At 42.4% G+C, this 19458-nt stretch overlaps 1 protein-coding gene across 1 annotated transcript in view; it reads right to left on the bottom strand.

The window, feature by feature from the left end:
- daam1a (dishevelled associated activator of morphogenesis 1a) overlaps positions 1–19458 on the bottom strand; it is an 82728-nt gene that overhangs the window by 23358 nt on the left and 39912 nt on the right. Inside the window, exons 12-14 of the mRNA XM_060933780.1 lie at positions 15955–16013; positions 2706–2893; positions 2285–2554 (exon numbers count right to left, since the gene is read on the bottom strand). Of these exons, the coding sequence (XP_060789763.1) occupies positions 2285–2554; positions 2706–2893; positions 15955–16013 (517 nt within the window). The remainder of the gene's footprint in view (positions 1–2284; positions 2555–2705; positions 2894–15954; positions 16014–19458) is intronic.

The raw sequence follows: 19458 nt of genomic DNA, 5'->3' as shown, positions 1-19458 counted from the left end.
ATCAGAGTCAGAGTCTACAACCCCGATTCCAAAAAAGTTGGGACAAACTACAAATTGTAAATAAAAACGGAATGCAATGATGTGGAAGTTTCAAAATTCCATATTTTATTCAGAATAGAACATAGATGACATATCAAATGTTTAAACTGAGAAAATGTATCATTTAAAGAGAAAAATTAGGTGATTTTAAATTTCATGACAACAATACATCTCAAAAAAGTTGGGACAAGGCCATGTTTACCACTGTGAGACATCCCCTTTTCTCTTTACAACAGTCTGTAAATGTCTGGGGACTGAGGAGACAAGTTGCTCAAGTTTAGGGATAGGAATGTTAACCCATTCTTGTCTAATGTAGGATTCTAGTTGCTCAACTGTCTTAGGTCTTTTGTTCGTATCTTCCGTTTTATGATGCGCCAAATGTTTTCTATGGGTGAAAGATCTGGACTGCAGGCTGGCCAGTTCAGTACCCGGTATGGCCAGTTCAGTATGGTTTCTTCCAGATTCTCTGAATCTTTTGATGATATTATGCACTGTAGATGATGATATGTTCAAACTCTGCAATTTTACACTGTCGAACTCCATTCTGATATAGCGCCACTATTTGTCGGCACAGAATTAGGGGGATTGGTGATCCTCTTCCCATCTTTACTTCTGAGAGCCGCTGCCACTCCAAGATGCTCTTTTTATACCCAGTCATGTTAATGGCCTATTGCCAATTGACCTAATGAGTTGCAATTTGGTCCTCCAGCTGTTCCTTTTTTTGTACCTTTAACTTTTCCAGCCTCTTATTGCCCCTGTCCCAACTTTTGAGATGTGTTGCTGTCATGAAATTTCAAATGAGCCAATATTTGGCATGACATTTCAAAATGTCTCACTTTCGACATTTGATATGTTGTCTATGTTCTATTGTGAATACAATATCAGTTTTTGAGATTTGTAAATTATTGCATTCCGTTTTTATTTACAATTTGTACTTTGTCCCAACTTTTTTGGAATTGGGGTTGTATATCAGAGTCACTGAGAGTGTTGATGTCAGTCATTGTTGATATTAGGGTAGTGCTGGTGTCAATATCAGAGTCAGTGTCAGTGTTGATATCAGTCAGTGTCAATATCAGAGTCAGTGACAGTGTAGATATCAGAGTCAGTGTCAATATCAAAGTCAGTGACAATGTAGGTATCAGAGTCAAAGTCAATATCAGAGTCACTGACAGTGTCCATGTCAATGTTGATGTTAGGGTAGTGTCGATGTCAATATCAGAGTCAGTGTCGATATTAGAGTCAGTGTCAATATTAGAATCAGTGACAATGTAGATATTAGAGTCAGTGTCAATATCAGAGTCACTGAGAGTGCTGATATCAGTCACTTTTGATATTAGCAGAGCTTCGGCCCGCGTGAGCGGAGCACCATACCTAAGAAAAAATGGTAAACCCATCGAGTCGATTTTTTGTGGTTTGTCTGTGCACATGTACGTGTACCACCACTCATACACACCGCCTAGTGGTCAGTGTTAGTAATTACCAGTCATACACCGCCTAGTGGCCAGTGTTAGTAATTACCAGTCATACACACCGCCTAGTGGCCAGTGCTAGCCAGTAAAGAAATAAAACAAAAGAGAATGGCTATGATATAAGAAAATTCTACAACCCAGAAACAGATGGGAGCTCTGCTTTTAGGCAGTGCCTAAATCTATATATTATTGGTAGTGTTGGTGTCAATATCAGAGTTAGTAGCAATGTAGATATCAGACTCTGTCAATATCAGAGTCAGTAGCAGTGTAAATATCAGAGTCAGTGTCAATAGATATCAGAGTCAGTGTCAATATGAGAGTCACTGAGAGTGCTGATGTCAGTCACTTTTGATATTATGGTAGTGTCTGTGTCAATATCAGAGTTAGTAGCAGTGTAGATATCAAAGTCAGTGTCAATAGATATCAGAGTCAGTGTCAATATCAGAGTCAGTGACTGTAGATATCAGAGTCAATATCAGAATCAGTGTTGATATCTGAGTCAGTGGAGTCAGTGTAGATATCAGAGTCCGTGTCAATATCAGCATTAGTGACAGTGTAGATATCAGAGTCAATATCAGAATCAGTGTCAGTGTTGATACCTGAGTCAATGTCAAGATCAGAGTCAGTGACAGTGTCGATATTGGAGTCAGTGTCAATATCAGAGTCAGTTTCAATGTCTATATCAGAGTCAGTGTCAATATCAGTCAGTGTCAGTGTCAAGATGAAGGCCAGCGTCAGTGTCGATATCAGAGTCAGTGTACACCATTGCAACTCACCTCATTAAGTTTCGCCCAGTTGAAGGACTTAAGTGGATTTGAAGGTTGAGGAATGTTCTTCTTCTGTGCTGAGGATCCAGGAGAACCGAACAGAAGACCAGCAGGAGGTGGAGGAGCTCCTGGAGGAGGAGGAGGTGGTGGAGGAGGAGGAATCCCACCTGGTGGAGGGGGAGGAGGGGGAGGAGTGAAACCCCCTGGTGAAGGTAAAGGAGCAGAGGGAGCACCGGGAGTTTCAGGAATGTGAGAAGGTGCTCCGGGAACAACCGCCCTCTAGAGGAGTGGAACACATGAAGAAAGCACATTGACTGTGTTTATATATATATATATATATATATATATATATATATATATATATATATATATATATAGTGTGTGTGTGTAGTATAGTGTACTGCGTATAGTGTGTGTATGTTGTGCGTACAGTACTGAGCTCATGAAGCTGAGCCATGAGTGAAGCCACTTGCTGTTTGGTGAGCTTGTGTTCATTGTTCTCCTTCTCCAGTTTCTCTTTCATCTTGCTAAGCGTCTGCATCATCTCGTCTTTCTCCTGTGCCTTCACGTCACACTCTCGCTCCTTCTTCTCCAGCTTCTGCTGCAGCTCACTGTGTTCTACACACAAACAATCCATCATTTTCTGACTGTGATGTCCATCTGTGATGGACTTTAAAAAAAGGATCTAGTTTGGACAGGAAGAACTGTCTCTGAAAGAAAACACTCATGTTGCTGGGCTCTGTTGAGAAGCTTTAAGGGTGGAAGAAGTTTTTCCTTGAATTCCTTTACATTTTCCAGTCATTGTATTTTACTACTGGTTGTTGCTAAATCCCTGATTGTGGTCTGTGTGCTGATAGAAATGTAAGCAGCAAACAAAGTTAAATTAGAGTTTGATTAAATTTTAAATAAAGCTGCGAGGCATACGTAGACTCCAAAGAAAAAGGGCTGCTTTCTCTTGGTGGCTTAGGCAGGGCAAAGAAATTCCTTTGCTCATCATCTGAATTCAGCCAGCTAATATTGTGAGGTGCGATAAGGAGAATTATTATACATACAGGATACTTTTTTGATGGAATAACAACATGCATTCTATTCCCCTCTAGTGGGTTCCATTCATTTGGTTTGACAGCATGCAATATTGTTATCATATCGCTTATCCTACATGTATTACATCACTCAATCTAATGGAGAACAAGTGTTGAATATGGTTTATGATACTGCATGGTTGCCAAGACAATATGACATCACACATCAGAGCTGATGTGAATATTCAATGAGAAACTTTTCTGCAATGCATGTGCAGAAGCATTTCTTTGTTTGCCGGGAAAGAGAAAGACGCGTTAAACACCTGAAAGGCTACCAAAACTTCATTAGATATTCTTCACACAGATTTACAAAAAACGTACCAACGAACATTAGAAAACTCGAAAAGAGACACATTGGAAACGTAAAACTTCCGCGCTAGCAAGCGACTGTGACAATTTGTAAACAAACATGGCCGCTAGGTTTGCTTCATTAAGTACTGAAGATTTTGAGAGAATTTTGAAAAAGAAAGACGTGTTCAACACCCGAAAGAAATATGCATGTATAATAATAATAATAATAATAATAATAATAATAATAATAATAATAATATTGGCTGGCTTTTTTGTGGTATATCAGATATATTCCATTCATCACACTTGATACTGATTTGAGCGCAATCAGCATGCTGTTTTTACAGAGACTTTGTGAAGTATTCTGTCAGGTATATGGCGGTAGATGGGTCTAAGTGCAAGAATAGTGTTTATTAGCAGGCGTGATATTTACAAAAACAAAACACAAACGAAACCAAAAGCAGAGTCATAAAAATGGCTAGAAACAAATGTGACAGTGATAATGATAATACTTCCCAAAGTCTCTGTGTCCTTATACGCATGTGCTGATTGCTCTCAAATCATCATCAGGTGTTTCCCATAATGACTAGGTCCCAAGTGCACGCACAATGCGCTCCAAAGGATCCCCGAATATAAATGCACTTTAAGTCTCGGTGAAGGTTAGGCTGTGCAGAACTGCTGTGCTGCTCACATTCACTTCACTGTATAAGAATGAGCACTGTGCTGCAGTTGTGAAATGATTTTCTTTAATTCTTACCTTCGTGGAAATAAAATGAGTATACCATTGGGTTTTTGAGCTCTCTGTTTGACACCAAGTCCCACAGAATGTTTTTCCCCCCATTTTTCCATTCTAAGTTAAGAAATTTCTCTAGTTTTTTCCAATGATGATGAATTACTTTTGGTAAATTAAAAAAATCTGATGTCTTTGTTTCGTTCAAAAGGATCTCCAAAATATATCTAAATATATCCAAATAAAGGATATCCAAAAATGCAGCAAAACCTTCCCATACTGATCAATAACAACTAACTCATCTGAATGAAGCACTACAAGCGTGCCCCCTGTCACGGTGGCATAGATACCATTGCTATGGGGTCACGTGATGGTGCAAAGCCTCTATAGTGGAGCTGCCCATGCGCGCAAATCATGGAGCCCCGTATTTAAGAGAGAAATGCATCAACCTGTTTTTTGATGGCTTTTGACCATATGACGTCCATACGAATGACATGTGTACCACCACAGGGAACCTGATCATAAGTGCAAGGCAACGTATCTCATAAATACTTGACCATCCAACAATTAAATTTGTATCTTTATTTACACAAGATAGATGTGTTTTTATCCAGCGCTTATTTTGAATTTGATTTTTTAAAAATAATGTGAATTATTTACGAATACATTTTACAAAAATATTCATGAGTTTCATATAAAACTAGTTAAAACAGTTTTATTAATCCACTAGCTTGTTGGACAATTGACAGTTTCTGTCATGTAAGGGCGGTAGATGGATGTAAGTGCAGGAAGTTTTATTGAAAACACTGTCACAAGACAATGCAGCAATTTATTGATGTGAAATACACTACACTAAACAATACGATGGTTCATATGTTACTAATGCATCTCAAAAAATTTGAATATTTTGAAAAACTTTTTTTTGTAATTTAATTAAAAAAAGTAAACTTTAATATATTCTATATTCATGGCATGTAAAATGAATTTAAAAACTTTTTTGTTTTAATTTTGATGATTATGGCTTATAGCTCATGAAAATCAGAAATCCAGTTTCTCAGATTATTAGAATATTTCCTAAGATCAATCAAAAAAGGATTTACAATACAGAAATGTCCAATGTCTGAAAAGTATGTTCCTTTATACACTCAATACTTGGTTGGGCTTCCTTTACCACAAATTACTGCATCAGTGCGGTGTGGCATGGAGACGATCAGCCTGTGACACTGCTGAGGTGTTATTGAAGCCCGGGTTGCTTTTATAGCGGCCTTCAGCATGTCTGCATTTTTGGGTTGGGTGTTTCTCATCTTCCTCTTGGCAATACCCCATAGATTCTCTCTGGGGTTCAGGTCAGGTGAGTTGGCTGGCCAATCAAGCACAGTAATATCATGGTTAGCAAACTATTTGGTAGTAGTTTGGGCACTGTGGGCAGGTGCTAAGTCCTGCTGGAAAAGGAAATCAGCATCTCCATAAAGCTTGTCAGCATGGAAGCATGAAGTGCTCTAAAATCTCCTGGTAGATGGCTGCGTGGACTTTGGACTTGATAGAACACAGTGGACCGACACCAGCAGATGACATGGCACCCCAAATCATCACAGATTGTGAAAACATCACACTGTACTTCAAACACCTTGGATTCTGTGCCTCTCCAGACTCTAGGACCTTGATTTCCAAATGAAATGCAAAATTTACTTTCATCTGAAAAGAGGAATTTGGACCACTGAGCAACAGTGCAGTTCTTTCTCTCCTTATGTTAGGGTTTTGCTGGGATTCGAACCTGGTTCACTGGTGTGATAATCCAGCAAACCCCCACTAGGCCACCAGGGGGATGACTCAAATGCAGAGGCGTGAGGCAGAAGTAGAAAAAGTATCAAAAGGTTTAATTACAATATCTACACTATTTACAATCCAAGGCAAAAACAAAAGTATAATCCAAACGCTCAGAAGATAACCAGGAAAAAAAAAGTTCAAAGAAACAAAGAGCCAAAAAACCAGAAAAGAAGAGGCAAAAATACAAACGCTCAGAGGATCCAAAATGGTAAACACAAAGTCCAAAAAGAAAGCAAAGTACAAAAACCACAAAGACACGGGCGAGGAAATCGGAACAGAGGTTACTGGAGCTAAATATAACAGCACAAAGACTCCGTGACAAGAGGACTGAACTCAGGGGTATAAATACACAAACTAATTAAGGACAGGGCGGGGCAGGAAACAGGCAATAAGACAAAAACAAAACACAGAACACAGTGGTGACCTCTAGAGGCCCAAAACAAACATGGCCAGAAAAGGGAATAACAGTGGCCTCTAGAGGCCAAAACAGTCCCAGTCCTAACAGGACCCCCCCCCCCCCCAGGAGTGTCTCCTGACGTTCCCAGGACGATCAGGATGGGCCGAATGGAAGTCCCGACAAAGTTCTTTATCAAGTATGTCCCGAGCTGGGACCCAGCAGCGCTCCTCAGGGCCATAGCCCTCCCAGTCCACAAGATATTGGAGGCCCCCGCGAACCCGGCGGGAGTCCAGCAGGCGGCGCACAGTGAACACAGTCTGACCCTGGAAGATGCGGGGGGGCGGGGGGTTCCTAGGGGCAGGGGCATACGTGGACGTCAGTACGGGCCGCAACAAGGAAACATGGAATGTAGGGTTGATCCTTAGCGTATGTGGTAACTGGAGCCAGTAGGAGACAGGGTTAACTCTGCGTACAACCTTGAAGGGGCCAATGTAGCAAGGAGCAAGCTTGCGGTTCTCCACCCGCAGCGGAAGGTCCTTGGTGGACAGCCAAACCCGCTGCCCAGGGCGGAAAGTGTGGGCAGGTCTCCTATGGCGGTTGGCCTGAGTCTGGTTGGTACTGGAGGTCTGGATGAGTGTCCTCCTGACCTTGCTCCAGGTCTTGCGACACCGTCTCACGTAATGGTTGACCGAGGGCACCCCAGCGTCCTCCTCCTGGTCCAGGAACAGAGGTGGCTGGAACCCGAATTGGCACTGGAACGGCGACAGCTTGGTGGCCGATGACTGCAGGGTGTTGTGGGCGTACTCTGCCCATGGCAGCCAGGTGCTCCACGATGTCGGGTTATCCATAGCCAGGCCTCGCAGGGTGGTTTCCAGGTCTTGGTTGAGCCTCTCCATCTGGCCGTTGGACTGGGGGTGGAACCCAGAGGAGAGGCTGGCAGTGGCCCCAATGCTCTTGCAGAAGCCGTGCCATACTCGGGAGGAGAACTGGGGCCCCTGGTCAGAGACGATGTCCTGAGGGAGACCAAAAACTCGGAAGACATGAGTGAACAACAATTTAGCAGTGTCAAGGGCAGAGGGGAGTTTGCACAGTGGAATAAAGCGGCCGGCCTTGGAGAATCTGTCCACTATGACCAATATAACAGTGTTACCTTGAGACTCAGGGAGACCCGTGATGAAGTCGACCGCCACGTGGGACCAGGGACGCCGGGGAATAGGCAGAGGATGCAGGAGACCCTGGGGATGCTGTCGCGGGTTCTTGGTTCTGGTGCAGACCTCACGGGACAGGACGAATGACCTCACTTCCTTCTCCATGTTAGGCCACCAGAAGCGTCTTTTCAGGAAGTCCAGGGTCCTCTGAGCTCCCAGGTGGGCGGTGAGAGGGGAAGAGTGACCCCACTGGAGAACCTTGGCCCAGGCTTGACGAGGGACGTACAGGAGGCCCGGTGGCCCCGTCCCAGGATCAGGGTCCCGGCGTTGAGCTTGTCAAATGGTCTCCTCAATACCCCAGCAGACAGGAGCCACAATCCGGGATATAGGGATGATAGGCCCAACTTCACTCTCCCTGTTGTTGGGCGAGAACAGCCTGGAGAGCGCATCCAGTTTGGTGTTCTTAGAGCCCGGGCGGTATGATAGGGTGAAGCTGAAATAGCTGAAAAACAAAGCCCACCTAGCCTGTCGTGGGTTCAGCCTCTTAGCTTGCTGGAGGTACTCCAGGTTCTTATGGTCCGTCCACACCAGGAATGGATGTTGCGCTCCCTCTAGCCAGTGCCTCCACTCCTCAAGGGCTCGTTTGACCGCTAGTAGTTCCCGATCCCCCACATCATAGCGGGACTCCGCAGGGCTCAGGCGGTGGGAGAAGTAAGCACAGGGGTGCAGCTTCCCATCTGAGCATTGAGAGAGCACCGCGCCGACACCACTGTCCGAGGCGTCCACCTCCACGATGAATGGTTGGGAGGTGTCCGGGAGAACCAGAATGGGTGCCGTGCAAAAGCGGTGTTTTAGGTCATTAAACGCCTCTTCTGCCTGAGGGGACCAGACAAAGGAGCCACCAGTCCTTTTGGTGAGGTCCGACATCGGTGCAAGAAGTTAGAAGTTAGAAGTTAGCAAATCCTAAGAACCGCTGAACCTCCTTAACGGACTTGGGAGTAGGCCAGTCCCAGACGGCCAGGGTCTTGGCTGGGTCCATTTGGAGTTGCCCCGTTCGTACGATAAATCCCAGGAAGGAGACCTCGGGGACATGAAACTCGCATTTCGGGGCTTTAGCAAACAGATTATTCTGCAAGAGTCTCTGGAGGACTTGGCGGACATGGTGGCGGTGTTCCTGTAAGGTCTTGGAGAATATAAGAATGTCGTCGAGGTAGATGAAAACGTATAGATTAATCATATCCCTCGACGTCGTTGATAAGGGCCTGAAAAACAGCTGGTGCATTGGTGAGTCCGAAGGGCATCAACTAGTACTCGTAGTGCCCTGACGGGGTGTTAAAGGCGGTTTTCCACTCGTCTCCCTGTCAGATACGGACGAGGTGGTATGCGTTCCGTAAGTCCAACTTGGTGAAGATGGTGGTGCCTTGGAGCAGGTCGAATGCTGTGGACATCAGCGGAAGGGGATAGCGGTTGTGCACGGTGATCTTGTTCAGGCCCCTATAATCAATACATGGCCGGAGACCCCCATCCTTCTTGCTGACAAAGAAGAAGCCGGCACCAGCGGGTGAGGTGGAGGGTCAAATGAACCCAGAGGCCAAGGCTTCCTTGATGTACTCCTCCATGGCCTTGCGTTCTGGCTGAGAGAGGGAGAACAGATGGCCCCGAGGAGGAGTAGTCCCAGGGAGCAAGTCGATGGCACAGTCGTAGGCGCGGTGCGGAGGAAGAACGGCGGCCCTGCTCTTGCTGAAGACCTCCTTGAGATCCCAGTACTCTGTGGGAACTTGAGATAACTTGGTGAGATCAGGGGGCTTGGCAGGAGACACAGGAGAGCTAGAGAGCAGACAAGAGGCATGGCATGCAGGGCCCCATTCCACAACCTGGCTTGTAACCCAGTCTATATGAGGGTTGTGGCGGGTAAGCCAAGGAAGACCTAGAATAACTGGGAACTCAGGTGAAGGAATCAGGTGCAGGGATATTTCTTCCTTGTGACCTTGAGACTGGAGGAAGACTGGAGAAGTTACTTGGGTGACTCTTCCATCACCTAAGGCTTGGCCATCCAGGGCAGACACAGACAGTGGGACTTCAAGAGGTGCAGTTGGGACATTGATGCTTTGGGCGAAGTGGATATCCATAAAGTTTCCAGCCGCCCCTGAGTCTAACAAGGCTTGACAAGAGTGGACGGACTCACCCCAGGAGATGGAGACCGGGATGTAGATTCCTTGGCCAGGGAGTCCGGGAGAGAGGGTAGGCCCCGTCACAACCCTCCCTTGGCTGGACGGGGTGGTCCTTTTCCCAAGAGCTCGGGACATGATGCTTGGAAGTGACCAGGCTTGCCACAGTAGATGCAGCACTTGTCCCTCCTTCTGCGCTCCCTCTCGGCTATGGAGAGACGAGTATGGCCAACTTACATGGGCTCTGGACAGTCACTGGAGGAGGTAGACGGGCTCCAGGTAGAGGCAGGGAGGCCGGGGAGGCTCAGGACTTGGCGGAGTTCTCTCATCCTGTTGTCCAGACGAGTAGAATGTGAGATCAGTGTTTCAAGGTCACTTGGGCATCCGATAGAAGCCAGACCATCTTTGATGGGGTCAGACAGACCATGGTGGAAGGCTGACACCAGGGCAGTCTCATTCCATCCACTTACTGCTGCGAGCATCCGGAACGAGATGGCGTAGTCTGCGATGCTTCCCCCTTGCCAGATGGACATGAGCTTTCTGGCTGTGTCTTTACTGATGTCTGCTTGATCGAAGACACACAGCATCTCCTCAGTAAACAGCTGGAAATCAGAGCACTCAGGTCCCTGTCTCTGCCAGATAGCAGTAGCCCAGGCTCGCGCCTTACCAGCTAACAAGGTTATCACAAAGGCAATCTTGCGGTGATCCGTAGTGTAGGTGGTAGGCTGAAGCTCAAAGGTGAGTTGACACTGGGTAAGGAACTCTCGACACTCACTGTGCTTGCCGTCATACCTCTGTGGTGTAGGAAGGCTGGGTTCGCGAGGTGAAGAAGGCAGCATGGCAGGAGGCACTGGAGCAGGAGCGGATGGTGGAGCAGGAGCAGAATCAGGCAGAGGAGATGGGGGCAGAGAAGTCAGCTGTGCCAGGGTTCTCCCAATCTGCTGGAGCAGTACCTCGTGGCGAGCAAGGGTCTCACGTTGGCTTGTGAGAGTCCGTCCGTTGGCTTGATGAGTGTCCATGGTGGATCCGAGGCATGTTAACGCAGCGATCATTCCCTGAAGGTTGGCCAGGTAGACAGATGAAGAAGCCTCTGCTGAGTCGTTCATGACGGAGTCTTTCTGTTAGGGTTTTGCTGGGATTCAAACCTGGTTCGCTGGTGTGATAATCCAGCAAACCCCCACTAGGCCACCAGAGGGATGACTCAAATGCAGAGGTGTGAGGCAGAAGTAGAAAAAGTATCAAAAGGTTTAATTACAATATTTACACTATTTACAATCCAAGGCAAAAACAAAAGTATAATCCAAACGCTCAGAAGATAACCAGGAAAAAAAAACAAAAGTTCAAAGAAACAAAGAGCCAAAAAACCAGAAAAGAAGAGACAAAAATACAAACGCTCAGAGGATCCAAAATGGTAAACACAAAGTCCAAAAAGTCCAAAAGAAAGCAAAGTTCAAAAACCACAAAGACACGGGCGAGGAAATCGGAACAGAGGTTATTGGAGCCAAACATAACAGCACAAAGACTCCGTGACAAGAGGACTGAACTCAGGGGTATAAATACACGAACTAATTAAGGACAGGGCGGGGCAAGAAACAGGCAATAAGACAAAAACAAAACACAGAACACAGTGGTGACTGCTAGAGGCCCAAAACAAACACGGCCAGAAAAGGGAATAACAGTGGCCTTTAGAGGCCAAAACAGTCCCAGTCCTAACACCTTAGCCCAGGTAAGATGCTTCTGATGGTGTTTCTGGTTCAGGAGTGGCTTGATATGAGGAATGTGACAGTTGTAGCCCCTTTCCCGAAGACATCTGTGTGTGTTGGCTCTTGATGCACTGACACCAGCCTCAGTCCACTCCTTGTGGAGCTCTCCCAAGTTCTTGAATCAACTTTTCTTGACGATCCTCTCAAGGCTGCAGTCATCCCTGTTGCTTGTGCACCTTTTCCAACCAGCCTTTTCAGCAATGACCTTCTGTGGCTTCCTCTGCTTGTGGAGGGTGTCAGTGATTGTCTTCTGGATAACTGTCAAGTCAGCAGTCTTCCCCATGATTGTGGTTGCATGTACTGAGAGATACACGGTATTTATACTGTTTTACTCAAACACAAAATGAAATATTTTCATAGTTTGAGATATGGGTTCTTTTGTTTTGTAGGTCATAATTATCAAAATTAAAATAGAAGAATTCTTGATACATTTTAGTTTACATGTGATGAGTCTAGACTATATTAAATTTTCACTTTCTTAAATAACTGATGGAAAATATAGAACTTTTTCAGGATATTCTAATTATTTGAGATGCACTAGCATAATATTATTATACTGTTCAGATTGATTTTGTGCCCTTGCAAATATTTTGTTCATACACTCATTGGGAGCTCCACATTTTGGCAGTGCCTATATATATATATATATATATATATATATATATATATATATATATATATATATATATGATCTCTCTATTCAGATTAATGGTTACAATTTATTTCGAAGTGATCGCCCAAGCAAGGATGGTGGTGTTGCCATATATGTCAAATCAAGGTTCAATTGCACCATAACAAAATCTATTTCACGTCCCAAACTTTTTGAATTTCTGTCTTTAGACATTACATTAAATTTTCACTTTCTTAAATAACTGATGGAAAATATAGAACTTTTTTTCCACATCTTTCCTAACTGTCATTGGCTGTTATAGGTCTCCCTCTGCTTCAAAGGAGTCATTAGACCAACTGGCAGACTTATTAGCTGAATGGCAGGATAGAGAGTTTGTGCTGATGGGGGATTTAAACTGGGACTGGCTTTCTGCTTGCTCTGACCCCCTGAAGCGTATCTGCACTGAATTAAATCTTACTCAGATTGTTTCTTCCCCCACCCGTCCTAATGTTAAATTTCCTGCTAAGTCAACTTTGATTGATTTAATACTCACAAATGCTCCTCAGAAATATTCAGTGACAGGAGTGTTTTCAAATGATATCAGTGATCACTGCACGATATCTTGCATCAGGTACACTAGGCTTCCCAAAACTAAACCTCGTATACTAATAAAGAGAAATTTTAAAAGATTTGTAGAACAAGCCTTTTTATATGATCTAATTAACTGTGATTTCTCAAGAATCAGCCTCATTCCTGACATCAATATTGCATGGAATTATTTCCACATGCTTTTCCTATCTGTCACTAACAAACATGCTCCCATGACCTCCTACAGAATAAAGGGGCGGGATAACCCTTGGTTCTCCACAGAGCTGGCCTCACTGATTCATAGTAGAAATTCTGCTTGGGCTTTAGCAAGAGCCACAGAACCACAGTCTGACTGGACTAATTTCAGATATCTGACGAACAAATGTACATACTTAATAAGAAAATGTAAATCTGATTTTTTTCTTAAGTCAGTTTCTGATAATTTAATTAACCCCTCAAAATTTTGGAAAACCATAAAGTTATTAGCTCAGCCTTTGCGAGACACAGCTCTGCCACACCACATAGTTGTAGATGCCAAACAGGTTTCCAATAAAGAGAGTATTGTGAATCTTTTCAATAAACATTTCATAAAATCAGGGAAACTGTTTGAACAGTCTTGTACTGCTGACCTTACCCCCTTATCTGCTACCCCCCTTCCTGATACTTCTGTCTTTCAGGATGGGTTTAATTTTGAAGCTATCCTCACAGCTGCAGTACTCAAGGCCCTCAAACAACTTGACACCAACAAATCGGTAGGTCCTGATGGTCTTGACCCTGCCTTATTAAGATTGGCAGAGGACATAATCGCAGAACCTCTCACACATATTTTCAATTTATCCCTCTCCTCCAACATCATATCAGACGTTTGGAAATCAGCCTACGTGTTGCCCCTCTTAAAAGGGGGGGGACCCTGCTAATTTAGATAATTACCGTCCAATTTCAAAATTGTCTGTTCTTGCTAAGATCCTGGAGTCCCTAGTAAACACCCAGGTTAAGGAATTAATGTTACAGCACGAGATCCTTAGTCCGGCACAGTCGGGTTTCAGGACCCAGCATAGTACCATCACTGCAGCATCACAGGTTTTAAATGACATTATCAAGGCACTGGACAGGAAGATGAGCTGTGCTGCCTTGTTCATTGACCTGTCCAAGGCCTTTGACACAGTCAATCACACTATCCTGCTAAATAGGCTGCTTAACATTGGCATGAGCTCAAAGGCTGTTGGCTGGTTTAAGGACTATCTATCCAACAGAACTCAAACTGTTGTTGCTGACGGTGTCAGTTCTCTGCCCATGGATGTCATGAATGGGGTCCCCCAAGGCTCAATATTGGGTCCAGTCCTTTTCACCATATCCATCAACACCATTGCTTCTGTTGTTGGAAATGCTAAGATCCATCTGTATGCAGATGATACAGTTTTATATTGTGATGCCCCTACCCTGTTTCAAGCGAACCAATTGTTACAGCAGTCCTTTAATTCATTACAGAGTACTTTTGCTGACCTAAGATTGATTTTAAATGCCAAAAAGACTAAGGTCATGCAGTTCACTAAATCACAATTAGCTTCCACTCCCCTAATAATAACCACCCTAGATGGCCAATGTATAGAGAAAGTCTCAGTATACAAATACTTAGGTTTGTGGATTGATGATAAGATCACTTTTAAAGTTCACATAGAGAAACTGGCCCAGAAACTGAAAATTAAGCTTGGATTCTATTTTAGAAACAAAGCATGTTTTACTCTTCAAGCTAGAAAGAAACTGATAAATGCCACCTTTCTTCCTGTACTGGATTATTGCGACATCTTGTACATGAATGCTGCCTCTACCACCCTTCACGTCCTCGATACAGTTTACCATGGTGCACTACGTTTTATTGTGAATGCCAAACCACGCACTCATCATTGCACTCTCTATGAGTTGACTGGTTTTAGCTCTCTCTCACTGCGCAGATGGATCCATTGGCATATTTTTATCTATAAAGGTATTATTGGCAAATTGCCTTCATATCTTTCTAATCTACTGTCTCAAATGCACTCATCTTATAGTTTGCGTTCAAATAACATTATACTCTTAGACACACCACGAACACAGACTGAGTTAGGTAAGACAGCTTTTAACTTTGCAGCTCCCTGGTGCTGGAATCTCCTTCAAAAAGATCTTAAGTTATCTGTTGCTATTCCTCTCAACCATTTTAAAAAGCTACTCAAACACCATAGATCTGACAGTTGTAAATGCTTTCACTAACTAACCATTCAGTTATTTCTGTGTTGTGCGGTACTTGTCTTGATTTGCTTACTTGGTTTTGTATTTTAATCTCTCCAGTGTTATATATGTTTTGTTGAACCTGTTTTTATGTGTTCTGTTTCTATGTTTCGTCATACTTTGTGCAATGTCTATATGTCTGTATGTCAGGGCTCCCTTGTAAAAGAGGCTGAATGTCTCAATGGGACTCACCCTGGTAAAATAAAGGTCAAATAAAAAAAAATTTATATATATATATATATATATATATATATATATTATATATATATATATATATATATATATATGTATGTATGTATCTTTGTGTGTGTGTGTGTGTGTGTGTGTGTGTGTAGATGCGCAGTGTGATGGTGGTTTAAAGCGTAATTACGCTTTTACATTCGATATTTAAACTTTTTTCATTTCTTTTTGTTGTGTTTTAGAAAGTTATGTTTGCTGTATTATGTTATTCTTTCCTTATTTTTACTCTTTTATTCTTTTTTAAAAATAAATAAGTAATTAAATAAATAAATTTCAGATGTGCAAAAAAATCAGGAAAATCAGTGTAATTAAAAAATATATATTTAAAAGATATGTAGAGATATATAAATCCAAAATTAAGAAAACATACAAATAAATAAAGTCTATAATTTATGGGGAAAAGATGTTTGGCTTTTAGATTATATACTGCATAAACCTCTGCTGTTTTTCTCACTGTGCTCGAGAGAAAATACAGATGTATAAACATGATCCTTTGACGTGTGTAAACAGCTGCTTCAAAAGGGACCGAATCAACGGTCAGGATTTAGAAATCAGGGTCATGTACATTACCTTTCCTCATCTTCTCAGCCTGCTCTTTCCACTGTTTCACCTCATTCTCATTCACTAACCTGTTAGTGTTTACACACACACACACACACAGAGAGAATGAAAGAAAGAAATGTCTTAGCAAGTAGAAAAATCTTGAATTTAGGCAAATCTATTTTTTTAAATGAAAGATTATAGATTATTTACATGAACCAAATAAAATATTATTAAGCATATTTCTAGACATCCTGTACTATTTTTAAAATGTTTCCTTTGGTAAATCTGATACTTCTATCCAGAAAAATTAGATGCCAATAAAACAAAACAAATTTTATGTAAATAGTTTTCATTTGGGAAATAATTATGCTTTTTCTTGTGACAAATTTGCAAAATCATTTGCAAAAAAAAAAATCAAGCCTGATATTAGAATTTATATAAAAAAGGAAAAAACTAATTTTTTTTTGGCAAGTAATTAGGATTCTTTCTAGACATAAAAGTTTGACATTTTCTAAATTATTTACCAATAAATAATTTGGTAGATAAATTGGTAGTTAATTCTGTTTTACCTTCGTTGAAATTAACAAAGCTATTTGACAATAAAACAAAATCATTTTAAGCTTGATATGAGTAAAATGCTAATAATATAATATAATACAACCCCGATTCCAAAAAAGTTGGGACAAAATACAAATTGTAAATAAAAATGGAATGCAATAATTTACAAATCTCAAAAACTGATATTGTATTCACAATAGAACATAGACAACATATCAAATGTCGAAAGTGAGACATTTTGAAATTTCATGCCAAATATTGGCTCATTTGAAATTTCATGACAGCAACACATCTCAAAAAAGTTGGGACAGGGGCAATAAGAGGCTGGAAAAGTTAAAGGTACAAAAAAGGAACAGCTGGAGGACCAAATTGCAACTCATTAGGTCAATTGGCAATAGGTCATTAACATGACTGGGTATAAAAAGAGCATCTTGGAGTGGCAGCGGCTCTCAGAAGTAAAGATGGGAAGAGGATCACCAATCCCCCTAATTCTGCGCCGACAAATAGTGGAGCAATATCAGAAAGGAGTTCGACAATGTAAAATTGCAAAGAGTTTGAACATATCATCATCTACAGTGCATAATATCATCAAAAGATTCAGAGACTCTGGAAGAATCTCTGTGCGTAAGGGTCAAGGCCAGAAAACCATACTGGGTGCCCGTGATCTTCAGGCCCTTAGACGGCACTGCATCACATACAGGCATGCTTCTGTATTGGAAATCACAAAATGGGCTCAGGAATATTTCCAGAGAATATTATCTGTGAACACAATTCACCGTGCCATCCACCGTTGCCAGCTAAAACTCTATAGTTCAAAGAAGAAGCCGTATCTAAACACGATCCAGAAGCGCAGACGTCTTCTCTGGGCCAAGGCTTATTTAAAATGGACTGTGGCAAAGTGGAAAACTGTTCTGTGGTCAGACGAATCAAAATTTGAAGTTCTTTATGGAAATCAGGGACGCCGTGTCATTCAGACTAAAGAGGAGAAGGACGATCCAAGTTGTTATCAGTGCTCAGTTCAGAAGCCAGCATCTCTGATGGTATGGGGTTGCATTAGTGCGTGTGGCATGGGCAGCTTACACATCTGGAAAGACACCATCAATGCTGAAAGGTATATCCAGGTTCTAGAGCAACATATGCTCCCATCCAGACGATGTCTCTTTCAGGGAAGACCTTGCATTTTCCAACATGGCAATGCCAAACCACATACTGCATCAATTACAGGATCATGGCTGCGTAGAAGAAGGGTCCGGGTACTGAACTGGCCAGCCTGCAGTCCAGATCTTTCACCCATAGAAAACATTTGGCGTATCAGAAAACGGAAGATACGACAAAAAAGACCTAAGACAGTTGAGCAACTAGAATCCTACATTAGACAAGAATGGGTTAACATTCCCATCCCTGAACTTGAGTAACTTGTCTCCTCAGTCCCCAGACGTTTACAGACTGCTGTAAAGAGAAAAGGGGATGACTCACAGTGGTAAACATGGCCTTGTCCCAACTTTTTTGAGATGTGCTGTTGTCATGAAATTTAAAATCACCTAATTTTTCTCTTTAAATGATACATTTTCTCAATTTAAACATTTGATATGTCATCTGTGTTCTATTCTGAATAAAATATGGAATTTTGAAACTTCCATATCATTGCATTCCATTTTTATTTACAATTTGTACTTTGTTCCAACTTTTTTGGAATCGGAGTTGTATAATATAATATAATATAATATAATATAATATAATATAATATAATATAATATAATATAATAATAAATTAAATGAGTTAATAAAGTTAATAATGTCATTTTTCCCCACAGTATATGAATTTATAATTCTTCAGAAAGAGAAAGATGAATGAATGAATGAATGAATGAATGAATCCTTTATTATCACTGTTACCAGTGAAATTGACCATCAACCTGTCCTTACAGAGGGGGAACAGGACAGGAAGACAGGGATAAAAGAAAAAGAAACACAGTAGTAACATGAGGAAAGATGAGGACAAAAGAACACCCCCCCCCACTATGCTCCTATCAGGAGTACAGTGTGGGAGCATTTAAAAACTTCCGCACAAGCACACAATAACACAAGTACACTTTAAAACATGGGACTTGAAGGGGGGAAAGGGGGAAGGAGGGGGCAATCAGGGGTGGGGGGGAAGGGGTAAGGGGGTAGGAGGGGAGGGAAGGAGGTAGAGGTAACCCAGCGCAAGCAAGCAGCCGTCCACTCCTGCAGCCATGCAAGCAACGCTGGTCACGCACCCGCTTGTCACACTGGGGGTGAAAAACGGCGACCGCGGAAAATTGGGGAAGGAATGCGAGAGTGTCAACCAGCAGTGACCTTCTGGGGGAAATGTTGCCCCAGCAACGGCCTTGATCGAGGCCGGTGCTGTTCAGGGAGCCGAATGTCGATAAGATAGAGATTGTTTGGTCTTTCGAACAGACGCAGTCTTTACACGTCCACACCACTCGTCCATATCTGTCCATTTCGTCCATTCTGTTCAATTCAATTCCATTTGGTCTCCGAAATACGTATTCCTTGCAAAGCTGAAAGCTGCTCTGAGATAACAACCATTTTGTGGTTAAAGTTCTGCATGTCCACAGTCTGAGTGCCAACAGCTTTGGCCACCACTCCAATCATATCGGGCAGCTTTGTGGGGCTTTGAACAGCTGTCACCATTGTCTGATTTCCTCGATATACCAGGGCAATGCTTAATCCAATCAGCAAAAGTCCTGTAATCATGGTTCCAAATAGGTAGATATCTCCAATGTCCTCCACAGACGTTCCGGCAGGACAGGTGGGTTCCCCCGAACCCAGAAACTGTGTCAATTTCATTAGGAGACCAGTTTATCAAATCCATGCTTTTTTAGTTTAGAAATTCAATGCGGAGAGAGTCTCTCAAAAAAAAAAAAAATATATATATATATATATATATATATATATATATATATAGGCAGACGAGACGAAACAAAGAGC

Source organism: Neoarius graeffei, chromosome 11 (genome assembly GCF_027579695.1).
Source record: "Neoarius graeffei isolate fNeoGra1 chromosome 11, fNeoGra1.pri, whole genome shotgun sequence".
Classification (NCBI taxonomy): Eukaryota; Metazoa; Chordata; class Actinopteri; order Siluriformes; family Ariidae; genus Neoarius; species Neoarius graeffei.
The sequence above is the reverse complement of the archived record's forward strand: the minus strand, read 5'-3'. Positions and strand labels throughout refer to the sequence as shown.